Genomic DNA, 24,752 nt, shown 5'->3' with positions numbered 1-24,752 from the left:
GAGTTATGATCAAAATTCGAATGGAATGAAAGTTTTAATTAAAAAAGCTGTGGACACTCCATAATTCAGCAAAATTATTACTTTAAATTAATTTAAGACTCACTTATATGAAAATGTGTTAGGTTGATTAGAATAAATTGATGAATAATATGTTTAGTTAAGAAGATAAATCGGTAGATATATTATATAGATTATTAAATTATTCACCTTTTTAAATATTAATATAATAGTATTTTTTATTATAATTTTTTAAATAATTTATTTTAATTTCCTACTTTTCAGATTTAGCAAAAACATTATAACAACAAAAAACTTTTTAAACTTAATAAAAACAACCCTACCCATCCCAAGCCACTACCAGCCATAAATCTATGATCTATGGTCGGAAAAGGCCTCATGGCGCACGGTCGATCGTAAGCCATTATGGCGACTTTTGACAACCTCCGGTGGCAGTCCACGATGGCTGGCAGTGGTGTCTAGTTCTAGGTCTAATGACATTTCTGTAAATAATAACAATAACAAGGGCAATGTCATTTGAAAATTTTAAAATGTGAGGACAAAAAGGTCTGTATGAGTGAATTGAATTGGGTGTTTTATAAATTTTAACAAATATAAGACTAATTTGAACCAATTGCTCAATTGTTTAAGGACAATATGGGAAACAAAATTATATTACCTTAGGTAACTATCAATAATCCCCCACCCCCACCCCCCCGCGTATTAATATTCCCGACAACTTACCTCCCAAATGTCACTATTTGTCATAAAAGATTTTGAGAATAATTTTTTACAAACCAATCAAACATCGTCATCATCTCAATTTAAAAAATGTTACCCTAGTTATATAATATTACCTTAGGTAACTATTAATAACCCCCCACCCCCACCCCCCCGCGTATTAATATTCCCGACAACTTACCTCCCAAATGTCACTATTTGTCATAAAAGATTTCGAGAATAATTTTTTACAAACCAACCAAATATCGTCATCATCTCAATTTAAAAAATGTTACCCTAGTTATATAATATTAATCTCATCCAAACAAGCCCTTTAAATTAATTAAAGACTCACTTATTTGAAGATGCATTAAATTAATAATGATTTCTATTAAATTACATGGTGTTTTTAACGCCAATTACTTGTACATGATAATAGATATATGAGTAATGCTAGATCTACAACCCAATTTTATAATTTTCTCTCACAACCCTCGATGTAGCAGTCTGTAATTGGTTAACTTGCAAATGAGTCATGTTTGGCTTGCTATGAGTCTCGTTTGCCCATTTGCGAGCTAACCACAAACCAATTACAAGTTGCCACGTGGGGGGTGTAAGAAAATGTTGTGAATTGCCTATTTGCGAGCTAACTACAAACCAATTGCGAGTTACCACGTGGAGGGTTATGAGAAAAGGTTGTGGATTGCCTATTTGCGAGTTAACCACAAACCAATTAGGAGTACTCATGTGGGGGATTGTGAGAAAATGTTGTAGACCTAATATTATTTTGATAGATTTTATTTTGTATTGAAGTGATTATGCACCATGGAAGGCTCACGCGCCGGGAGAGATGTGTGGATATTAATTGCTTGAAAGTGATGGTCTTCATGGACAAATGAATCAATAGTTCATTATTTTATAAGGTATATAATACAGGGGATATAACAACCCCAACTCTATTTACAACTCTGCCGGACAAATAAAGTCGGTTCAGTGATGATATACTACTGCTTACATTATATGTAAAAGATTATAGTTTTTTTAAAATCCTGCGGGTCAACTTTAGTGTTCCCTACATTAATGTTATAAATACGTCCAAATTCTTGATAGTCAAATTTAGTGGCACTTGTGTTCATGGAGTTAATAAATGCAAATGGACCCATTGAGCAGTGTTTTAAGTTGTGAAGGATTATGGTTATTGACGAAAGGGTACGCTAGGTAACACCTGAACGTACGTCATCACGACGGAGGCCGGCTGGATATTGTACATTGTGTTCAGACTTCAGAGTTCAGACTGTTTCCCTGCAATACAAATAATAATTACCTTGTTCACAAGGGCAGAGGGGACAGGAGAAGGAAAGGACGATATGGGTTTAAACTTCAAGTGAAACAGAAAATAATTGAAGGTGCAGACATTTAAATTTATAGTTAGCATGGAAAAAGATACAGTGCATCAAGTGATTTAGCTTTCACGTGGACGTTCATTTAATTCATAGTCCTTTTGGCAATCCTTATGCACAATAAATCCATAGGTATATATATTTAACATGTATGGAAAAAAACAGTGCATCAAGTGCTTACAGGTTTGACATCAATTTTTCAATTAATTCTTCGTCCTTTAAAGCAATCTGTATACACAATAAAGACTAACAAGTAACAATTACTGTGTGTGATGTATAGGTGATATATATATTGGTGGATGATTTTGTGCGTTGCTGTTTGTTATAGTGCCGGTTCTGAGAGTGATATTGAATTGAGATGGTTTGTATTAATTTTGTGTGGACAGGTTGGGACAGTATTGTGAAAGCAGGTACATAGCAATGGCAATGGCCATAAAGATTTCGTGTGATGTTAAGCATGACGACAACATACGATTTGATCTGCAGAATTGACCTTGTGCATGGTGACCACGAGTACCAATTCCACAAGCCATTTATATAAAGAGAAATCTCTGCCGTGGTCCACGCTTCCATTACTTCCTGATCATAAATATCACAAAATCTCTTGCTTTTGAATCTTTACATCCAATCAATTTTAAGCTTTCGGTTACCAAAGATAAAGTCAATACAAGGCCTTCTCTTGTCATTTTACTCCATCATTAAGCTGGGAGCAACTCAACGCAAGTCAGCTCTTCTCCACTTCACGTTTAGGTTTATATCATAGAGGTAATGGCTGTAAACCCTCCGTGGTATACCTAAACCCCCTGGGGTATTAGGAATGACCCAAAAACCCCTCCGTAACCCAAACGTTATGTACCAACCGTAAAATCCAAGAGTAGAAGGGTACTTTTATTTATAACCCAAAATGAGGTATGTGCCATGTGGTACCCTTCTTCTCTTGGATTTAACGATTGGTGCATTAAGTTTGGGTTACGGCGGGGGGTTTTGGGTCATTCCTGATACCACGGGGGGTTTAGATCCACTAGAGTAACACTAGAGTAAACCTCGGGGGGTACTGCTTCTTAAATTGTCATTTAAGCATGTCACTGAATGGATGATATTTGATGTATTATATGGATTAGGGAAGAAGAAATGTGTTTGCAGAAGTAATTGAGGGAGAATTGCAATAGAGGGCCTACAACTTTAGAAAAGAGTGGGACCATAAGAGTAGTGATGCAAATGCAATCCCTCCTTATCTCATCACACCATATGGCAGACACCAAATTTACCACCATCAACGGTGCAGCTTTAAGGACCCCCAAACCCCAACTTTATGATGGTAGGGACCACCTCGCAACAAGTTCACTCCCCATCGCAATCACGAACCATACTGAGATCCCACGTGGGTTTTCTTGATTGGCTATCCCACTCGGACCCAAAAGTTTCATGGACGCCACTTAGTTGAGCCGGCTGCAATCTCCACGCCTGAAGGGAAGTTAAAGGAACCGCCACGTGTCCAACAGAGAACGTCATGGTGACGAGGAAAGTGTATTATCATTCCGATGATTATGTCATTAAAGTGGGTCCACATACCAGTACCATACCTTCCACGTCAGATGACTTTTCTTTTATTTACTTTGCTTTAGCAAATTGGTTACGTCAGGGTTTAATCTTAGGGTTCCACGTCGAAGTCAATGTGACGTCATGGTCATTTACTGGTACCACCAGCCCCCCATGTGACTGCTGCACGGCCACGCCACTTCTCCGGCAAGTATCCAGTATTTCGGAACTACCCTTATATGTAACGACAAAATTTATGCCTCTTTTGTGCTCCTCTACTCCACTCTCCAATCATTCTTCACTCTCTTTTTTTTTTTTTTTTGCTTTTCTACCCTCTCTAGAAAACCCATTTACTCATTACATTTTGGTTTGATTTTTGATACTATTTTCACAGAAATTGAGTGTACCAAAACCGTTGATGTGCCTATTTTAATCATTAGATTTTGGATTTGAGATGGAGAGTACTAAACTAGTCCATCCAACTATTTTCGCAGATTTGATTTGTTCCTCCAAACCATCTGATTCCCCGAGTTAACATCTTCATTCCCCAATGTAGAAGTAAGCCTCAAAACGGTGCGGACCTTTTTTTTTTTCTTTTTTGTTAGGTACATGAGGTATGCAAAATTATATGAAAGTTCGCCTAATCTTCAAAGTTACGAAACAGTTTATAAGTTTAATAGATCAAAATAATTACATAAATATGATAGATATCTCTCTTACAATAGTACAATTCGGATATGAAATTTATTGGATATAATTAACTTTAATGACTAAAAAGTTTATCATCTAACCACAATAAAAAAGTCAAGATTGAGACATGTTACCATCTTAATAATTAAGAAATATAATAATATCCGATCTAAACAAGATACTTTCATAATCGTTAAAGTCCCCGAATATAAGATTTATTGGAATTGAATGGTTAATCAAATGGAAGGAACAGTGAATTGTAATATGAAAATAATGTTTAACTAACTTTTGTTTGTTTCAAAATCATCTGCATGTACTTTATGTGGAAAATCCTTATTTACCCTAGAGCCCTCTGCCTTGAAAGCATCAAATAGAATACAGGCACGACTGTAAATAGGTCAAAGATGATTGGTAAAAAAAAAGGGAAAAGTAAAAAAGAAAAAGAAAGAAAGAAAGAATATTCTGTCATGTCAAAGCACGTAAAAAACACGTACAATGAATAGCGAGTGTGCTTCCAAAATTCCCCCAAAGCTGTGATCCCAAAGAACGTAATATCATATGTAACACAGTACTTTGTGATGTAAGCAACCACACCACACCCTACTCTTTCCCTCATTTATTAAACACCCCACAATACAACTCTTCTCTCCACTTTGCTTCCCCTATCACTCTGTTGACATCACCACCACCACGACCACCGCCACTCTCTCAATCTAAATCTCCGGCGATGCAAGGCCTACGACGTTACCAAAACGACATCGTTCATCTTGAACTTAACCCACCTTCTTCTTCTTCCACCGCCCCTCCCACTAACTTATCAATCGATGCTGAAGAATCCACTGAGACCAAAATCCAACGCCTCATCTCTGAACACCCAGTCATAATCTTCAGTCGATCTTCCTGCTGCATGTGCCACGTCATGAGGAAACTACTCGCCACCATCGGAGTTCACCCCACCGTCATCGAACTCGATGATCATGAGATCTCTGCTTTACCTCCGACCTCCTCTCATGATAACGATGACTCTCCTCGTAACCCTGCAGCGCCTGCCGTTTTCATTGGCGGCACCTGCGTCGGTGGCCTTGACTCTCTCTTTGCTCTCCATCTCAGCGGCCACCTCGTGCCTAAGCTTGTTGAAGTTGGCGCTCTCTGGGTATGATCAATATTTTTCTGATATATATCTTAAATTTGGGTTGTTAATTTGTTAAGTTAAGTGGGTCTCTTATTATTCTTCTGTAAGCGAGCATAAAACTAGGAAAAGAAGAAGTGTTAATGATTATCTTTGTTTTTGGGTTTAGTGTTCAAAATACTGAAAACAAGTTGAAGCTGTAGAAGAAATGAGAAAGTGAAGTGAGTTCGAGAATCTTAGGTTGTAGACTCAGTCGTTGTTGTTGTTCTTTGATGTTAAGCTTCTCTAGGGTTGATCTGTGTTATTGTAATCAATGAACTGGGGCCCAATACGTGGTACCTATATATATATATAAATAAATATGCAATTATTGAGCAATCAGAGCCGTTGAAGTTGTTCTAGCTAAAGAATGGTTAATAATGTGATCTGGGTTTAAGGGAGGAGATTGGGAATACTACTATTACTTGATGACAATGACGAGGCGAAGTGGCACTAGCAGATGCATGTTCTGACAAAGTTCTTCCCAATTATTGAACTCAAATCTTCTTCTGTTCTTCTCTTTGTCCATGTACTGTAAAGAAAAAAAAATTATTGTTCTTGCTTCTCTTCTCTTCTCTTCTATAAAAACATGTTAATTTAAGCTTTAATCTGAAGTTAATTTTATTATCAGTAATTTTAACAGTATTTGATGTGTTGTCTTTGGACTAAGTATATATTTTTACTTCACCATCAACGAGAATGTATATATTGATATTAAAACTAAAGAAAGCAGAAGCTAGCATATGATTGGAGAAAATTATATATAGGGGTGTTTGTCTAAGCTTATAAGCTGGTCAAATTAGCTTATAAGCTCTAAAATTAAGTTGACCTGTTTGTTTATAACATTATTTAGCTTATAAGTTGAGTTTATAAGCCAAAAAAAAAATAAGTTGGGGGGGAGGTACTTTTTTTTTTTTTTTGCTTATAAGCAAGTTTGACCAAATATATTACCACATTATCCTTGTTTAATTTTAAAATTTCTTAGTATACCCTTGTTTAATGTAGTACATTTTTTAGTCATTTTATAATAAAATATACTTATAAGCCATATTTTATCAAACACGTCAACTATTTATACGTCACTTATAAGTATTTTAATCAAACACGTAATTGCTTAAAATTTTAAATGCTTATATTAGTTTATAAGCAGTTATTGCTTATAAGCTAATTTTTATAAGCTCAGACAAACACCCCCATAATTTGAAGTTGGGAGGGGTAAAAATGAAAATTATTGAGATGATCCCGATGGTACTAGTTTTGTGGTTAATCTATGTATTTACGCATAAGACAAAAGCCGAGAGTCTTATTAAAATACAGGTAATTGTTATTTAAGGACACCCACAAATCTAGTAGAATAAATTGGAGTGTGTGTTTAGAAAACCGATGTATTTAAAAAAAAAAAAAAATGTAAGAGTGTATTTAGTATCACTCAAAGATAGCACGGATCTGGTAATGAATCTGTAATTGTTTGTTGGAGGGGGCCTCCTTGATCAAATCAACCCTTTTCAAAAGAAGATGAGCTGAAAATTGAAGGCAAAGACAAGGCCAGATTGTCAGGTATGCTATCAGACAATTGTAATAAACTGGCAAAGCCGACGCCCTCAACCACCTACAGCCTTGCCTTCAAATAATAGAAGATACTTTTCACCACAAAACAATAATATTAATTGGATTGTGTCCCACATTATACCAGTGTTTAATAATGGGATTACAATTGTCAGGATATTAACCTCACAATAAATTAATGGAGTTAATAATTAGGGTAAAAAGGAGTTGAGCAAGTTGAAGAGGGATTGGGACCCATTTCCTTTGGGTTTGGAAAAGAGAGGTGGGAGAAGAAGACCACAAAGCACAACCCACATTGAAGAAGAGGGAATGGCGTATGCATATACGTGTCACCTTTAATACAAAGTCACAAATGGCAAGCATGCAATGGTTTTGATTTACGATATGATACATCACCATTCACCACTCACGGTCACAGTCACGGACCCCATCTTAGAATCTTTACAGCCTAACGTAAGAAGAATCTACCTGTGATTCTCTTTCTCTGTAACTCTACTCTAATTAGTACTACCACAATCATTAATTTATTGAAATTAATAAAAATATATATATTTATATTTAAAGAAATGGGTATTCCCACTAAGGGTAGGGTTTGATGTTTGCACTTTATTTCCAAAACTTATTATCAGTCTAAAGTTGTAAAAGCATCTTCAACTACTTTTGCGAGTTCAGTTTTATTTTATTTATCCCTTTCTTTTTTATCAAGGCTGAAGTCATACTTTGGCTTTTTTTCTTTTATAATAATATACTATTACTGCCTTTGCCCCTTCCCACTTAGCTGCTTCTTCTTCTTCTTCTTCTTTGCTGACACACGTATATATATATATATACCTAAATTAAATTCCACTCCAGTTAAGCCCTTCCTCAGAACATTAATTTGCTGACCCATTCAGAAGTGACACCATTACAACACCACTTCCCCCATTGGAGTTAAGCACTAAGCTTAACTCACTTCTATAATTTACAATATAGTATATAATGCCCGCAACAAAATAATGTATTCCATTCCATCACTGAGGCTTATCATTGGACAGAAAGATTTGAGTCCACTAACCTAGCTAATAGAGTACACCACTTCATTAATCCATGTTTTTGTTACTTTATTTATATATATTATCCTTTTCATTGTCGGTACTATTAAATTATTTACTAATATTAGTCATATTATTGTTAATATAGAAGATTTTGTCATCACTGTTTTAACATTGCACTTTCCAAATGGAGCATAACCAAGAAGAGTAAAGTTGTACAAGGTGATGCAAACAATCTCTTTATCAGATTTATTAATATGTATCTTTAGGATACACATTTGACTATTAGTCCGATAAGAATATGATACCTTGTTTTTTTCTTATTGGTGAGAATAAGCAACAAAAACATGTCGTTACCACCATCTACGGCGGAGTCCAGCTTCCTATATCACTCACTAGAAGCTTTCTCCATACCCTGGCAAAAAAAACTTGATGAGCAATACTTAAATATTTATGTCGAGGGATGGGTGCGGGCCGGGTCGGGGACGGCAAATGGGGGTGGAGATTTTTCTCATAACCGTCCCTGGCCCGATGAACAGGGCTTCGCGAGGAATTTCCTCCAGCAAGGATTTATCCCCTGAACCAGGATTTTTTGTGCAGAGATTTTTGCCTAGTGTAGATCAAAACTTTCCGCATGTTCTTATGATAATAATATTAAATTATTTTAATTGTGAGAAACTAGCACTTTGGTAGATACTATATTTGACCATTTGACTGCTTAATTTCAATAGTTAATTCATTAAAAATGTTGAATTTAAGGTAAGAAAATATAAAATCAACAATTTCTTGTAAAATTTAAATTAAGATGTAAAAGCAATACATAACTGCCACCATAAACTAATTTAAATTACTAAGTTAGTGACACTTTTTCTATATATTATTAAATAGATGAATTTAGATTCCACATTCTGATGCTTTATATTGCTGAGATATTGTAATGTTCCACTGAAATAGTCTCATTTACTAAAATTCATAAAATAAATACCTGAAAGAAAATTTCGCTGAGAATTGATATGAATATGGTGAATAACAATATTTTTTTTGCAAAAATTGGAACATGCTCATGGATTTCAAAGCAATAAAATATAAACATCCTTCACATAAACCTCATAATATACTCAAATCATCTATTACGACATAAACCTCATAATATATTGGTTTGATTAATTGTAATAATCTAATTAAATTTATTTTTGGGCAATGTATTATTATTTTGTGAAATTTACAAAGCAATAATACATATATTTAATTATTAGACTCCCTCGTTTAAATTATTTTTGTATAAATTTAATACAAACATTAAAAAGTACTATAAAAGTTAATATTATAAATTTAGATAAATTACTTAAAGTCATGATTTAAACTCTAATTTTATATACAATCTCGCAAATAGAATAAAAAAAAACATAAAATTCTCAAAAAAACGGAGCGGGCCGAGCCAAGGATTACACTATCCCCTCCCTCGACCCGTCCCTGGGTGCGGGATTTTTCCGAGGACCATCCCCGAATTTTCTGAGAATTCTCCGCCCCATTCGGGCCGGGGCAAACGCTCATCTCTATTTATGCCAAAATATTAAGAATATGAAATATATCACACATGAAGTGGTCTCCCTCCCTATCAACTTAAGCCAAAAATTCCACCAATATTCGACTCATTTTATTTTCAACAAAACAATTGTGGTGTCAATTGCCAGAGCCTCAAAAATTCACGTGGCAAATGAATGTCATCTAGTCTNATCAGATTTATTAATATGTATCTTTAGGATACACATTTGACTATTAGTCCGATAAGAATATGATACCTTGTTTTTTTCTTATTGGTGAGAATAAGCAACAAAAACATGTCGTTACCACCATCTACGGCGGAGTCCAGCTTCCTATATCACTCACTAGAAGCTTTCTCCATACCCTGGCAAAAAAAACTTGATGAGCAATACTTAAATATTTATGTCGAGGGATGGGTGCGGGCCGGGTCGGGGACGGCAAATGGGGGTGGAGATTTTTCTCATAACCGTCCCTGGCCCGATGAACAGGGCTTCGCGAGGAATTTCCTCCAGCAAGGATTTATCCCCTGAACCAGGATTTTTTGTGCAGAGATTTTTGCCTAGTGTAGATCAAAACTTTCCGCATGTTCTTATGATAATAATATTAAATTATTTTAATTGTGAGAAACTAGCACTTTGGTAGATACTATATTTGACCATTTGACTGCTTAATTTCAATAGTTAATTCATTAAAAATGTTGAATTTAAGGTAAGAAAATATAAAATCAACAATTTCTTGTAAAATTTAAATTAAGATGTAAAAGCAATACATAACTGCCACCATAAACTAATTTAAATTACTAAGTTAGTGACACTTTTTCTATATATTATTAAATAGATGAATTTAGATTCCACATTCTGATGCTTTATATTGCTGAGATATTGTAATGTTCCACTGAAATAGTCTCATTTACTAAAATTCATAAAATAAATACCTGAAAGAAAATTTCGCTGAGAATTGATATGAATATGGTGAATAACAATATTTTTTTTGCAAAAATTGGAACATGCTCATGGATTTCAAAGCAATAAAATATAAACATCCTTCACATAAACCTCATAATATACTCAAATCATCTATTACGACATAAACCTCATAATATATTGGTTTGATTAATTGTAATAATCTAATTAAATTTATTTTTGGGCAATGTATTATTATTTTGTGAAATTTACAAAGCAATAATACATATATTTAATTATTAGACTCCCTCGTTTAAATTATTTTTGTATAAATTTAATACAAACATTAAAAAGTACTATAAAAGTTAATATTATAAATTTAGATAAATTACTTAAAGTCATGATTTAAACTCTAATTTTATATACAATCTCGCAAATAGAATAAAAAAAAACATAAAATTCTCAAAAAAACGGAGCGGGCCGAGCCAAGGATTACACTATCCCCTCCCTCGACCCGTCCCTGGGTGCGGGATTTTTCCGAGGACCATCCCCGAATTTTCTGAGAATTCTCCGCCCCATTCGGGCCGGGGCAAACGCTCATCTCTATTTATGCCAAAATATTAAGAATATGAAATATATAACACATGAAGTGGTCTCCCGTCTCCCTCCCGATCAACTTAAGCAAAAAATTCCACCAATTTCGACTCATTTTATTTTCAACAAAACAATTGTGGTGTCAATTGCCAGAGCCTCAAAAATTCACGTGGCAAATGAATGTCATCTAGTCTGTGTCGTTTGGCTGTATCAAACTCATTTGCGCTTTACAATGTTTCCCTCCTCTAATTCTCAAAACCCCTTTCTATCTAATTCTTCTGTTGAGATTATACGAAAAAAAAATTGACAGAAATTAGCTCCTGTTACAATCCGCTCCAGTTCATGAACTTCTTGATCTCATCATACAAAATCAAAATAGCAGCGGCACCAGTACTCCGGAACATGTTAGAAACTGCTCCACGATAAAATGATGTCACTCCCTCTTTCCTATAAATTGTCTTCCAGCAGTCCAGTGTGCTACGGTACATTGGTTGTTCCAAACCAGACTGCATCATCATCCGCCTGCGAACTGTATCCAATGGATATGACAACAACCCAGCAGATGTAGTGACTGCCTGAGCCACCACCCACCACTGCCATAATGCCAATTCAGGTTTAGATTCTTTGGACAAAATCTCCTTCATTGTATCAAAGCCCCCAAAATATAGGCCCCGGTGAACAACCATACCTTGTAAAGAGGCAGGTAGCCCTCTATAAACCCCTCGAATCCCATCTTTCTTGATTATGGTTGTCAGGAAATGGTAAAAGCCTCGGAATTGACGAGCCTCAGTTCTGCCAATGTCAGCAGCAAGGCGGGTGTGTGCAATATCAAGTGGGTAGATTAAGATCAATGTTGTACAACCAGCCGCAGCCCCAGCAATGAAGTTGGCCGCTGTACCAGACACAAAATTACCATCATGAGAGTTGCCATTCCTTAAAATGTTTCTGTAAAGATCCTGCATGTGGAAACATTCAATTAAGACTATGCAGTAATCAATTTTTCATTTGTATCAATTTTACCCTATATATATGTGGCCCAGATCTTTTATTACTTCATTCAAGAATTGATTTTGGCTCCATTATTCCAATATTTCTAGTTTTGACATAAATTTCCATCTAATTGCCTACTGCTTATTCTTGAGCTTTTCAACCCACGTCTTGACATCGACTCCTAGATTGTATATTCCTTTGTGTGACCAACTGTAATGGATAATATGCCCTATTTCTTTTACATTGATACAGATCAACTCAAATTAAAAACTAGCTTCATAGTTGTTCAATATAAGATTCTCATCACTGCAAATTGAGAAAAAATTCCTTCTAGCAATAATAATTATACTAGTTTAACTCTAATTCCATAAATCTCTTTTTTTAACCAAAAAAATAAGTCCACAATATGAAACTTTAAAACCACTATTGAACCAGAAATACACCTCGCTACTAAAAACCTAAAACAAATGTTCCTAGACAGAGACAAGCACAATAAGCTACTCAGTACCATATTTAAAACACATTACTTGATATCTACTACTGACTTCTTTGCGTCTCCTGGATTCATCTAAATCATTCCAGTCAATATCCAACAATAACTGTGAGAAGACTAACTCTTCTTATAATCCTTCCCATTGGCCCCAACAATCTTCAAGGCCATCCTACTTTATCACAACCAAATATTATCAGGTTACCAAACGACAACCTTCCTTGTTCTAGATACCGATTTGTCAAACTCTGTTCATATAACATTCAGAGTGCCATAAAAGCACCTTCTCAAAGTTTTTATTTGACTCCTCGCTAAATCAAAATATTAAAAATGACCTGCTCTATAAGCCAGCTTACTCAAGAGACAACAGATATAACAATTTATACACACATGTATACTGATATCCGTTTATTGCTACTATAATTCTACAATTTGTGCCAACAAACTGAATGAAGGATTACAAGCCAGCATTCTTGAGAGTAAAGAAAAGTTAGAAAAAAATGGAATAGACTAGGCATCCAGTAATGACAAAGAAACTTAATGCCCAGTCTGCTAAGAAATATTTGCAGATTTGGCTAAGTTAATTCATTTCCGAGTATAAAATATTTCTGTCAAAATAAGGAAATCAAATCACTAATTGTAGTCCATGCCACAGCAAAACTTGACCAATCTATTTCTCAACAACTGAAACAACAAACAAGAATATGTTGAATGTAGAAGCTATTACATGAAATAATGGTTCATTAGATTCATGAATAGCATATCTATAATCTTACACAAAGTAAATTTATGTAAAAGTGGTACCTTGAATAACTGAAGAGTGCACCCAAGATAAACACACAAGATTTAAACTCTAAATTCAACTTCATCTATATTTATTGTGAGACAAAATTTATCAAACCAGCCTACCCATTACAACATAGAAACATTTTATCAATCACCTTATGTTCAAAACATAAACCTCCGAAAAAATATTCAAGAAATAACACCAAACGAAAAGAACCGCACAAACCAATAAAATTTGCATTAAAACGATTGCAAGATAACAATAAACTGAAGTTTAAAAAAAGAAAAAAAAAAAAAAATCTTGATTAGATACCTTAAGAGAGAAATTAAGCGCAACAGAAGGGTAATAACGAAGCACACTACTGCCATTGCCTCTCCAAAGAGATAAAAGGCCTTCTTCTCGGGCTGTACGGACAATACAATCAAGCATACCCTTAAATTTTCTTCGTCCACTCCCAACAATGGCCAGGTTGCTGTCTTGGGTCTGCAACAACAGTTTCGTTCTCTCGATTGGGGCCACAATCGTGTGCACTACACCGCCCATCACCGCCCCCGCAAACAGATCACGGTGAAAGTTGCTCAACCATTTGTACGGCGATGATGATGATTTTGACCCACGCTTTTCTGGGTCCTCATCATCTTGGCCCATTCTTGGAAACTCTTGTTTGTATTCGCAAAATATTTCCTGAATTGCAAGTGAAGAACTAGGGAAAAAATAATAATAAAAGGCTTTTATGGTGATTAGCCATTTAATATACGGGTAGATAATATTGTTTATGATAGGATTAGATAAATGATTTTGTGATTTAAGTCTCAATAATGCTGCTGTTGAATTGAATTGTTCATTAATACTTGCGTGTTTGTTTATATTTCAGATTAATATGATCACTATTTGCCACGTGGGATTCTGATCTCTTCTTTGCCTACCGACTACTGACAATTATTTTTTATTGTGAAAAACAAATATATTTTGTTTCTAATAAATTTCCCAAATAATGGTTTGGGAGTCTGTAATTAACCTTCAAAGTAATGGTTTGCACGATTTGTGGGCTCCTGGACCTGGTCCCATCGTTATCAATTAGCCAACTTCGGATAAACTCTAGTAGTTATACGACTCTTCATTAGTCCAAAACACTGCCAATTATTGAATAGTCTATCTGCAAAAGAATAAAGGCAAAATACTCGAACAAGACAACCAAATAAACCCCAGAAAAAGAAGCTTGGACTCATTTACACCACCCATTGAGTGGTATAAGCAGAAACTTTCAAGATTTTGAGCATTTAATCCAATTCTGGATATTCTTGCATTTCTGCTTATTTAACTAGTTTTGATGCTACAAGCTTGGCTGCAACCTATCAGTTGATTTGTTCTGTTTCAAATAATATGGAGCAATGCAGCAAAACCACTAGGTTGCCTACTGTTGCATATCTATTGCTTTCAAAATATGCTTGGGCCAATAACACTTTAAATTACACTTTTCGAATATGATGCCTTAAAACTTTCTTCCTGACTGATGTGGGCTTTATTCATACTCCAAGCATCCAACCTTTCGATAACTACACTCTGAGTTCCATTATTGAATGCATAAAGGCGGGCCTCTTTCTCAGTAGCCAACTTCGGGTAAACTCTAGCTGTGATACAAGTACTTCCTCCTCCTCCAAAACTCTCAATAATAGAGTGGTCTATCTGCAATCAGAATTTGAAGCCAATATTACAAATCTAAAAGAAAGGAAGCCAATGATAAAAAAAAAACTAGCTTCTTGTCAACATACCAAGCATCTTAACGAAATTTTTTCGTGGCGAGGATCAATGGATACAAAAGCTCCGTATGTGGTTTTATCAATATTCTTTCTTAAAGAAGACCTGTTACCACTATTAAGTTTTATACATCTAGCTCAAGTTAAAATAAAAACAATAGGTTATGGTGTGGGGTTTAGTTTAGAAATAGACCTGCTCTGATCACTGCACATGAGTACAATATATCTATTGTGGCCTTTGAAAACTCGAAAGAAGATTGCTGTTTGTTCTGTCAAGTCTTTTGATGCCAAAGTCAACAAACCAAATGGTCCGAATTTGCTATATGTTGACGCATTTCTGTGATTACAGAGTAGTTGGGGATCAGCCCAATCTGGGTTAATGAACTCAGCCTTTTCTGGTTCAGGCAATTCAAATACAATTTCTGCATCAACCTGAAAAGATATGAAGTTATAAACATAGAAATGCAAAATCATTGGTTGGCCATACGATTAGAGAGATAAACTTGGAAGTTAACAACTCACCTGTGAGGCAGTAATGCCTAAAACTTCTAATACTGACGCACTTTCAAGTTTCTTATCATGGATACTGACTTGCTTGCCCCTTAGTGTTTCAATTTCTTCAACCGGCCACTGTACTAATTGTTTTCCACTTTTGTCAAGCCAAATACGTCTAGGAATTGACTGCAAACAGAGTCCATATACTGTTAAGATTCATAAATGTAATTCTACACTTGTAGAATATATTTATCTCCAATTGAACTTAAATCACCTGGACTCCAAACCATCCTTTCTCAATATCATCTTCTATGCTATCAGACTCATTCACCCAACCCCACAATATCCTCCTGTTCTTGACATTGTCGAAAAAGGTTTTAGAAGCGTAGAATTTCCCATAATCATACCTTAAGTCCAAACAGGTTCCCTCAAAGTCATTCTCAGCTACAAATTCTTCCATCTCAGGAAAATAAGTTCCAATCATGTAATAATCATGATCATTAAAACTCGCCTTCATTACATGCTTAACATTTGGATTTTGGACTGAAGTGTCAACCCCATTTGTGCTGTTAATAGAAACAGGATAAAAGTCTGGACACTCCCACATTCCTGTCTTTTCTGATGAATAAAGAGGATGTTGAAATTTGGTCCAGTGAATAAAATCCTTACTTTGATAAAGAATCCCCATTCCTTGAGTTTTGCTCTGGCTTCCGATGACCACTCTCCATTTTCCATCAGGACCTTGCCATGCAGTTGTTGGGTCTCTAAACTTATCTTCCTTAACACCATCTGGTGGAATCATGACAGGATTTTCTGAAAATTTTACCCATTCTTTAAGTAATGGATCGGACAAATTCTTAGGCATTGCTATATTCTGAACCTGACGACCTTTAGCATCAATTCCAGTGTATAAAATTAAAGGTTTGCTCCCTGGAAGGATTGTAGTGGAACCAGACCAGCAACTGTTAATGTCATAAGGCTCGGACGGACAAAGGGCATGATTAAGATGAATTCAGTTGATGAGATCATATGAAACAGAATGTGCCCATATCATAATATCACCAAAAACTGCTCCAAGTGGATTGTACTGGTAGAATAAATGATACACTCCTTTATAAAACATTGGCCCTGAAATATATTGCACAAAAACATAACTTGGGAGGCAGTCTCACCGGCTAAGAAAAGCTAGAGAAATTGCCAGTTCATGCTGTGCCTGCTGGTCCTATTTTGTACATATGGATGAACAATTAATATTACGTTCTTTTTGGATGACTAAAATTATGCATCAATCGTTCTGCTAATTTCCCGATTCGATCACACAAGGTAATTGACATTATCTTTTCCTTGTCAGTGAACAAGCTATAAACAGTAAGTTCACTAGATACGAGAATCTGATAAATAACATCGTTAATTTATAAATTTTATTCCATCGGTATCGATTGTCGATTAGTAACCTCAAATGTCAAGCAAACGGGAAAAGCAAGGGTCAGATAACGGAATAATTCACAAACTTACCATTGGGATCTGTATCGAGGAAGGCACCCATTTGCATATTCCACCGCCATAACGAATCAAATGATAGAAAAAAGGAATATGGAAAAGCCAAATTAGTGACAGTTACAGAACATAAAATGGGGATGCTAAAAGTGAATGATATCCAACCTAATTTTCAAGATGAATTCATACCGTTAATCCAATTTTGTTGAGGCTGGAAGTGGTAAGAAGTTCTGTAAGGCTGCTTCGCTGGCAGCTCAACCTGCAGAGATTGTAAGTTCTCGTGTTTCTGGACACATGAACCTTCAGTTCCACTGCATAGCAGTAGAGAACAGAACCACAGAACTACCAAACATGCATATATCGTCATGTTGCCTTCTATTGGCGTAGAGATCATCCACCAATAACATCGTAGAAAAGAATCACACCATGCATAACACTTTTCAGAAATCTTGTCGATTTGGGTGATGAACTTGATAGGTCTACATATACGTGACAAGCTCAAGCAGAGCAATTTGCTATTGATTAGCCAGCCTTTATGAGGTTCCCACCCATCGATTTTATCAAAAATCTCATCTTTGAATCAAAAGTCATACAGAAGTAAAGTTTACGGAACGGAAATTCTTGATTAATTGGCACTAAAGTATTCTTGATGTGGGTACCATACCACGCGGATTTGATAAAGATGGTTTTAGGCACCACCCTCCTTTATCCATATCCTTCTTGCAACAATAAAACCCATAATTTTCGGAGTTAACGGCTTTTTCCCACCCAAATAATGGTTTAATAATATTTTCCTACTCACATAAATGACATACTTTTAAAATACTATTTTACTGTCTAAATTTATATTTCGATAAATAGAGAGCAAACTCAGTCCAAGTTGTTGGGGCCTTTAAAAAAGGAAGACCGATGAGTCTTTTTGTGATAGAAGATTGGATTTTAGTAGTTAGGATTTAACGGAATTTGACTTGAGAGAGGCAACTGTGCAAACCCTAATTACTCGATTGTCAGTTATTGGCGGAAATAGAGTTTAAGGGGTTTTGGTGAGTGATGGTCGAGGAAGAGAATAATGATAGTTTGGAATCGCAACGATGTCGGAATAAAAAAAGAAATATAAATTTGGATAGTAAAATAGTATTTTAAAAGTCTGTGGGTGTGAATGGGTCATTAAACCATTATTTGGGTGGAAAAAAATGATAATAAAGATTCTATCGTGCTCTTAATGTGCATCAATTTATATACAAGTAATTATAAATGCTGTTTTTAATTGAAGGATGTGATAAAAAAAATATATACCAGGCGTCGGGCGTCGGCTCACACCTTCGTTTTATTTAGTTTGCAGGTTGAATTGGTGCAGATATTCTTGCTAAGACTTTGGTACATTAATTAATCTAGATCCGATTAACTATTGATTATTGGTTAGAATGCACACTCTATGAAGAGGTGGTAAGTAGTTCATCAGTAAGTAGTGTTTGTTTAATAAAAGGAATTTGGCAGAAAATCTTGCGGGCTATCTTTGCCAACAGCCCAAAATTAATAATTAATCCTTTTTTTATTCCATTATTTAATCCATCACAGCATGATGTAGGCGTAAGAATAATAAAATAATTAAAGTTAAGGGAATGATGAGCTGGCCGGGAGCATATAATGTTGAAACTCAACTATTCATTAATCAAATAATTAAGCAGATAACAATGGAAGGCTAACTAAGGGAGAATAACTTTTTAGTCGTTCAAGGTTTCATCTCTTTGCTCCAATAGTTTTAGAAAATAGCATTTTCATCCCTGTATAGTGTATCCAACGCTATTAAGTCAATTTTTAACGAACACAGCATGGACGTTTATATGAGATAAGTTTAATCTCTTCTTTCATTCTCTAAGCCAGTAGCACTAGACAAAGTCCAAACGATTTTTTGTTACCACTTTTCTTTTATTATTAAATTTTTTAATGAAATTAATTCCTATATACAATCAAAGTTTAAGAGTTTGATGTTGGTTTTGGCTGTAGAATTGGTTGGGGATGTGGGCTTTGGAGGTGTCAAAGGTTTGTTGTTAGAGAAGCTTGAGTGAGGGGACACGATGGTGATATGTAAAACATTTTGAGGAAAAAAGAAAGATTTTTATAAATGGATTGTACTTCTAGAACCTAATCAATGTGTTTTGCTGTGTTTTTTTAATCCCTATTATTCCAAAGTTGATTAATTAACTAAAGTAATCATGCAAAACATTTTATTTTATTTTATCACTAGAGATATTCGGGCCAGTTTGTGCATACTTCAACTAATTTCTAGGAACCTTGAAATTGCTAGTTAGGTAAATGCCTTATTGATCACCCTTGTTAATGCTTAGGAGAACTTAAACTTAAGAGTTCATAAAATCTTTTTTTACTCTTTTTTCATCAACCACCCAGGTTTATGTAAAACATTTATTAGTCATTGTACTGAGACAAAATTTTAACAACTGTCAATGTCAATCCTTGAAAATTAAGGATGTAAGTGTTAGTTTCTGCAACTATTGGGGCTCCCCTGTTAATGAATTCAAAATTAGTTTTTCTTTAATGGATCTCTAGTGTGAACACAAAACCTACTGACCAGAACATGACGAAGCATATAGACAGTATATCTGCAAAACAAAGTGACTTTATTTAATTTCTTGCTTATAGTATCCGAATAATTGAGAAATAAAACTATGTGCACTAATCAATATGTGCTAATCCAAGTATTAACATTGGAAATTTGAAATTCCCTTAAAAAAAAAAATTCAAATTTCCAATGTTAGTACTTGAATTAGTATACATTAGTTAGGACATATAACATTACTCATAATTGAGTGTGTGGGGACAAAAGGTCGACTAGTTTTCTCATTTTGGTTTGACTACATTGTCTTTGATGGTCAATTTGTCAAGAATTAATAAGATACTCTGTAACATATAATAAAAAGGTGAATAGAATCAATCAACAACAATTTAACATCCAAAATTCAACTCACACGTTCACCGAAAAATATATCTATATATATGGACTGTAGTACTTGAGATTGATTGGATCTGTAGCCTATAAATGAATTTGTCATATTATAAAATAACTAAAAGAAATCTCAAAACGTCTATATATCAACATATATAATGCAGACATCATTTTCTCAAGAAATGTTTAGTTCTTCGAGTACTCCAGATATTCATCAAACGATTAAATGATATTTTAATATTAATAAAAATAAAAGCTTTTAAATGAAAAAGAAGAATAGAACTGTTTTCCATGAGAATGTCTGTGCAGGAACTCAATGAGTGAACCAATCATAGTGTAGTGTAGCACAGAAGAAAGAGTTCTTGCTTTTCGACTCGATCTGTTACGCACCATGTTAAAAAGTCTGTAATCAACGTCTTATCGTCTCTTTCTACGTGTGTTCTTGGTTTACTATATAGCTTGTAAAATCTAACAGTACTTTATAGCTCCTTTTTCTTTTCTTTTCTTTTTTTTTTGAGAATGGGGAAAGATCAGGTGGTGTAAATTAATCACTGTTAAGGAAAATAATAATGTGGTAAAGCAAATACGATGATTAAAGAATAAGTATTCTTGGACTTGGTAGACACCAAAAGAAACGACAGAAAGTGCAACGTCAGAGCAAAACTGTAATTACCCTTTGGTTTTCGTTTCAGATGAGTGCAGTAGTTTAAAGGAATCTCTTCTCAGCCACATCTTTCTCTCTCTCATATTTGCTAGCTCTTCATTTTGTTATTATGAGAGTTTCGTTTAGTTTTCTTGTACGTTTTTGTTAAATCTTCTTGGTGTCTGCTATTAGCGCACACAGAATTTTTTTGAAGATTTTGAAGGGATTTAATGTGTTCAAGGTGCTGCTAATTCACTTACAAATCTTTTTCATCCGTTTTTGCTATCTTTGTTCTTTTGCAAATTTTTAATTTTTTTTTGGGTTTTGGAAAGAGAAGAACGATTAACCACAAGAAGAACTGGGAGAACCTAGCTGAATCGGCTTCTCTACTTTCTTTAGTTTATCTCTTTCCTCTTATATCAACCAGTCTTTCTAAATTAGGGTTTCTGCAGTCAGATCTCAGGACATGCTATCACAGATGTACCTAAATTAAGTTGATCTATATCCATAAATGAAACTTGTAGAGTCTGTGTCATCGTCTACTGAAATCCTTTGATTTAAAATAGGGAGGATGATAAAAGGTTTTGTAGTAGAAGAGAATATGTCCCATTTAACTTGTACATCTGGTGAAGTAAGTGCATCTTCAAGTTCCAGAGTTGAAACTGGAACCATGTACACACAAGCTTCAACAGATCAAGCTCCACCACCAAAGAAGAAGAGAAATCTTCCGGGAAACCCAGGTTAATTAAAATATATTTCAAGTCAAATTAAATGAGCGGTGTCTTTCCTTTTAATAACTAATCGGATATTGGTGATAAAGTTTCTATTATTTACATTAATAATTCTATGTCTAGTGGGTTTTTAATAAGATAGTTTGTATTTGAATCAGACCCAGATGCAGAAGTTATAGCTTTGTCTCCGAAAAGTCTCATGGCCACAAACAGATTTATATGTGAGATCTGCAACAAAGGGTTTCAAAGAGACCAGAATCTTCAGCTTCATAGAAGAGGGCATAACCTGCCATGGAAGTTAAAGCAAAAATCAAACAAAGTGGAGAGGAGGAAGGTGTATGTTTGCCCAGAGCCTACATGTGTTCACAATGATCCATCAAGGGCTCTTGGAGACCTAACCGGGATCAAGAAGCACTTCAGCAGAAAGCATGGTGAGAAGAAGTGGAAGTGTGAAAAGTGCTCAAAGCGGTACGCTGTTCAATCAGATTGGAAAGCTCACTCCAAGATTTGTGGTACAAGAGAGTATAGATGTGACTGCGGAAAACTTTTCTCCAGGTAAGAACAACCATTTTATCTTGTCACTCAAAAATAATTAAATTAATTTAATAATTTTAAGTTCATTCAAGAACAAATTAAATTCATCATATCGGTTTGGTTTAAATCTTCTTTAACAGATACCGCAGTAGCTCTATGTATAATACTCCCCTCTTTTTATTTGTCCTCGAGGAAGAAGAAATAAAAAGAAGAAGGAAGCAAGGTGTCTCATTTTTTTTATATTTATACGCACTAGTACATTTGTATATGGAAAAATCTGACGAAGCGCAGATGAGAGAGAAACAGTGAAAGACTTGAACTTTTTTGAGTTTAAAATTACAATGGGGTACTGTAAAGTGCATTGATTAGGAAACCTTTAATCGCGACATCAACTAAAAAAAGAATGAAAATACAAAAAGTTGACGAGAGAGAGAGAGATTAGACACTGTTCATTCTGCGCATTTTGATGGGTTTTCTTTTTGTTCTTTTCCTTGTTTTAATGGTTACAGAAGGGACAGTTTCATCACTCATCGAGCCTTTTGTGACGTTCTTGCAGAAGAGAGTGCAAGAGCTATCACAACAAACCCATTTCTCTCTTCACAACAACCTAATTCCTTAGCATCCAATTTTCTCAATTTGCCACCCCAACTTCAAACTCATGGCCTTCAACCTCTATCAGTGAAAAGAGAACAAGACCAACACCATATTTTCAATCCAAGACCAAATAATAACAGTGTTCCGCCATGGTTAGCTTGCCCACAAGGAACTCTAGCAGCTGGTCCTGGTACCCCTCACATCGATTTCTCCTCGCCATTATTTTCTGGAAGTTGTTTGGACCAGTCCATCATAGACCGTCAAAACCCTAATTCTAATGCACTTGCTAAATTCCAGTCTCAGACAAGTTCCCCACACATGTCCGCAACTGCTCTTCTGCAAAAAGCGGCAGAAATGGGCGTGACCATGAGCAAATCCTCTCCGCTACACTCAGCCATGCTTAGACCCCACCAAGCTCACATGTATGAAAACATTGGTTCCACATCTACAGTTGGTTCTGCTCTAGGTTTGTCCTCACGTGAAGAGTTGGCAAGTGGGTTTGTTCATAGCTTGGCATCTTTTGGAAATAAAGCTGCCGTTACCTCTAGTTTCATGGAACAGTTTGGTGCATGTGATGCAGCTACTGGAGCTGGAGGTGGAGCATCTCCCTCTCTTCTCCATGATATGATGAGTTGTTTGTCTTCTGCAAGTGGGTTTGATGAAGGTCTGAATGGGTATCATAATCTTCATGAAACATTCTCAAGAACAACAGAACCCCGACTTAGCCAAAATGATCATGACAATAAAGGCAGTGATGGTTTGACGAGAGATTTCTTGGGTCTGAAAGCTTTTCCCCATAGAGACTTTATCAATATGACAGGGCTTGATCGCATAAATTCCTCTTCTTCTTCTTCAGCATATGAACAACATAATCAGAACCAAAGACCTTGGCAAGGTTAATTAGCTTATGAATGACCGTGCTTTCTTAAGTTTCTATTGAGAGAAACCGATTTACAGCCTAATGCCATGCATGGCTTATGTTAAGTTATCTTGTTACCTCCATTTTTGTTTCTGTTTCATTTTTCATCATTTGGATCTATAATTTATTTCTGTTTTACAATTCGTCAAATGTTCATCTTTATAGACGATATATATTAGCAATTAGGACGTAATTGTTAGCTTTATTTTCTTCTATTTTTTTTCCGTTCAGAAAAAATATTTAGCACAGGCCAGTCTGTGAAAGCTCTCTTGTTAACTTAGTCTTCATTTAAATAATGAAGCTAATAAAGGAAAGAAAAACGATGTTATGTCACGCACATATGTACTATTGTAACGAAGCACATATAAATTGTTACTATAAATTAAGGACATTACTACTGTAGCGGAGGAATCAACTTTAAAAAATCCCTATTATCTTACTCATCTCCTCATTCTATACCATGTACATTAGTTTTGTATGGATAAATGTATATATTTCATTAATTAATAATGTATAGAGCAGAGCTCCCATTGAATAGACGAAAAACTTACTCTTATGAATCAATATGAGAGCCACAAAAACCAATAATAATTTTGGCGAGGAATTTTCATGGACAAATTAAAAATTAATTTGGCGTAAAAAGCAAATGGTGGAAGGTTATAGTTTCTACATACATTTTACTAATTCTTTTAGTTTTATTATATTTTATAGAACCTGGGAGATTTATCCATTCCATTCATTTTGTCTACACTACTTTTCGAAAGAAATTTTTATGATGATCGAAGGTATTCGGGTCAGTTTACGCTTACCTCAATTAATCCTTTGGGATCTTAAAACTACCGATCGAATAAGAGTTTTATCAATATCCACCCATTTTAGAGGTCGAGGTGAATCAAATTCAGAATATCTTGAATAATACACATAAAAGTTATAATTGACTAGTCGAATGGTTATGCATAATTAATTTATATTCCTTTTTTTTTTTTTTTTTTTTTTTTTTGTTTTCTAAAAGCCCAAGAACTGGAAGATGTTTTAAACCTCAAATCTCAATTGGCCCAAGTCCAAATGGTGTACTAAAACATGAACACGATGCATTTAGAAGTAATTATAAAATAATATCTAGCTGCATGTTTGGCTTAATATTTTTCCCTATCTGGATCCTATTCTCTAAATAATGTTTGGCACATTATTCCAGAAT

At 35.0% G+C, this 24,752-nt stretch overlaps 3 protein-coding genes and 1 pseudogene across 3 annotated transcripts; 2 read left to right on the top strand and 2 right to left on the bottom strand.

The window, feature by feature from the left end:
• Window positions 1-4,265: 4,265 nt before the first annotated feature.
• On the top strand, window positions 4,266-6,029 carry LOC116143183 (glutaredoxin-C6-like). The gene is made up of 3 exons (XM_031428613.1): window positions 4,266-4,270; window positions 4,878-5,499; window positions 5,645-6,029. Exons 1-3 carry the CDS (start codon window positions 4,266-4,268, stop codon window positions 5,657-5,659), a joined length of 642 nt encoding a protein of 213 aa, XP_031284473.1. The 3' UTR covers window positions 5,660-6,029.
• A 5,077-nt stretch (window positions 6,030-11,106) lies between these two features.
• Window positions 11,107-14,240, bottom strand: LOC116143236 (probable ADP,ATP carrier protein At5g56450). The gene is made up of 2 exons (XM_031428689.1): window positions 13,732-14,240; window positions 11,107-12,108 (listed from the first exon to the last, which is right to left on the bottom strand). Exons 1-2 carry the CDS (start codon window positions 14,065-14,067, stop codon window positions 11,476-11,478), a joined length of 969 nt encoding a protein of 322 aa, XP_031284549.1. The 5' UTR covers window positions 14,068-14,240; the 3' UTR covers window positions 11,107-11,475.
• Window positions 14,241-14,628: 388 nt separating this feature from the next.
• On the bottom strand, window positions 14,629-17,710 carry LOC116143286 (annotated as a pseudogene).
• Window positions 17,711-20,771: 3,061 nt separating this feature from the next.
• On the top strand, window positions 20,772-23,695 carry LOC116143284 (protein indeterminate-domain 7-like). The gene is made up of 3 exons (XM_031428747.1): window positions 20,772-21,516; window positions 21,666-22,062; window positions 22,551-23,695. The coding sequence occupies exons 1-3, from the start codon at window positions 21,348-21,350 to the stop codon at window positions 23,533-23,535; spliced, it is 1,551 nt and encodes a 516-aa protein (XP_031284607.1). The 5' UTR covers window positions 20,772-21,347; the 3' UTR covers window positions 23,536-23,695.
• The last annotated feature ends 1,057 nt before the right edge of the window (window positions 23,696-24,752 follow it).

This window comes from Pistacia vera, unplaced genomic scaffold, assembly GCF_008641045.1.
Source record: "Pistacia vera cultivar Batoury unplaced genomic scaffold, PisVer_v2 Contig427, whole genome shotgun sequence".
NCBI lineage: Eukaryota > Viridiplantae > Streptophyta > Magnoliopsida > Sapindales > Anacardiaceae > Pistacia > Pistacia vera.
Note: the sequence above shows the minus strand (reverse complement) of the source record. Positions and strands in the feature narration are given on the sequence as shown.

Bases quoted from the DNA above. Each gene is read 5' to 3' on its own strand.
- LOC116143236 (XM_031428689.1), bottom strand. From the start codon at position 14,067: ATGGGCCAAGATGATGAGGACCCAGAAAAGCGTGGGTCAAAATCATCA. The intron at 12,109-13,731 runs GTATCTAATCAA...TTCCACATGCAG, and splicing joins CGCTTAATTTCTCTCTTAAG to GATCTTTACAGAAACATTTT.
- LOC116143284 (XM_031428747.1), top strand. From the start codon at position 21,348: ATGATAAAAGGTTTTGTAGTAGAAGAGAATATGTCCCATTTAACTTGT. The intron at 21,517-21,665 runs GTTAATTAAAAT...TATTTGAATCAG, and splicing joins AAATCTTCCGGGAAACCCAG to ACCCAGATGCAGAAGTTATA. The intron at 22,063-22,550 runs GTAAGAACAACC...TAATGGTTACAG, and splicing joins TGCGGAAAACTTTTCTCCAG to AAGGGACAGTTTCATCACTC.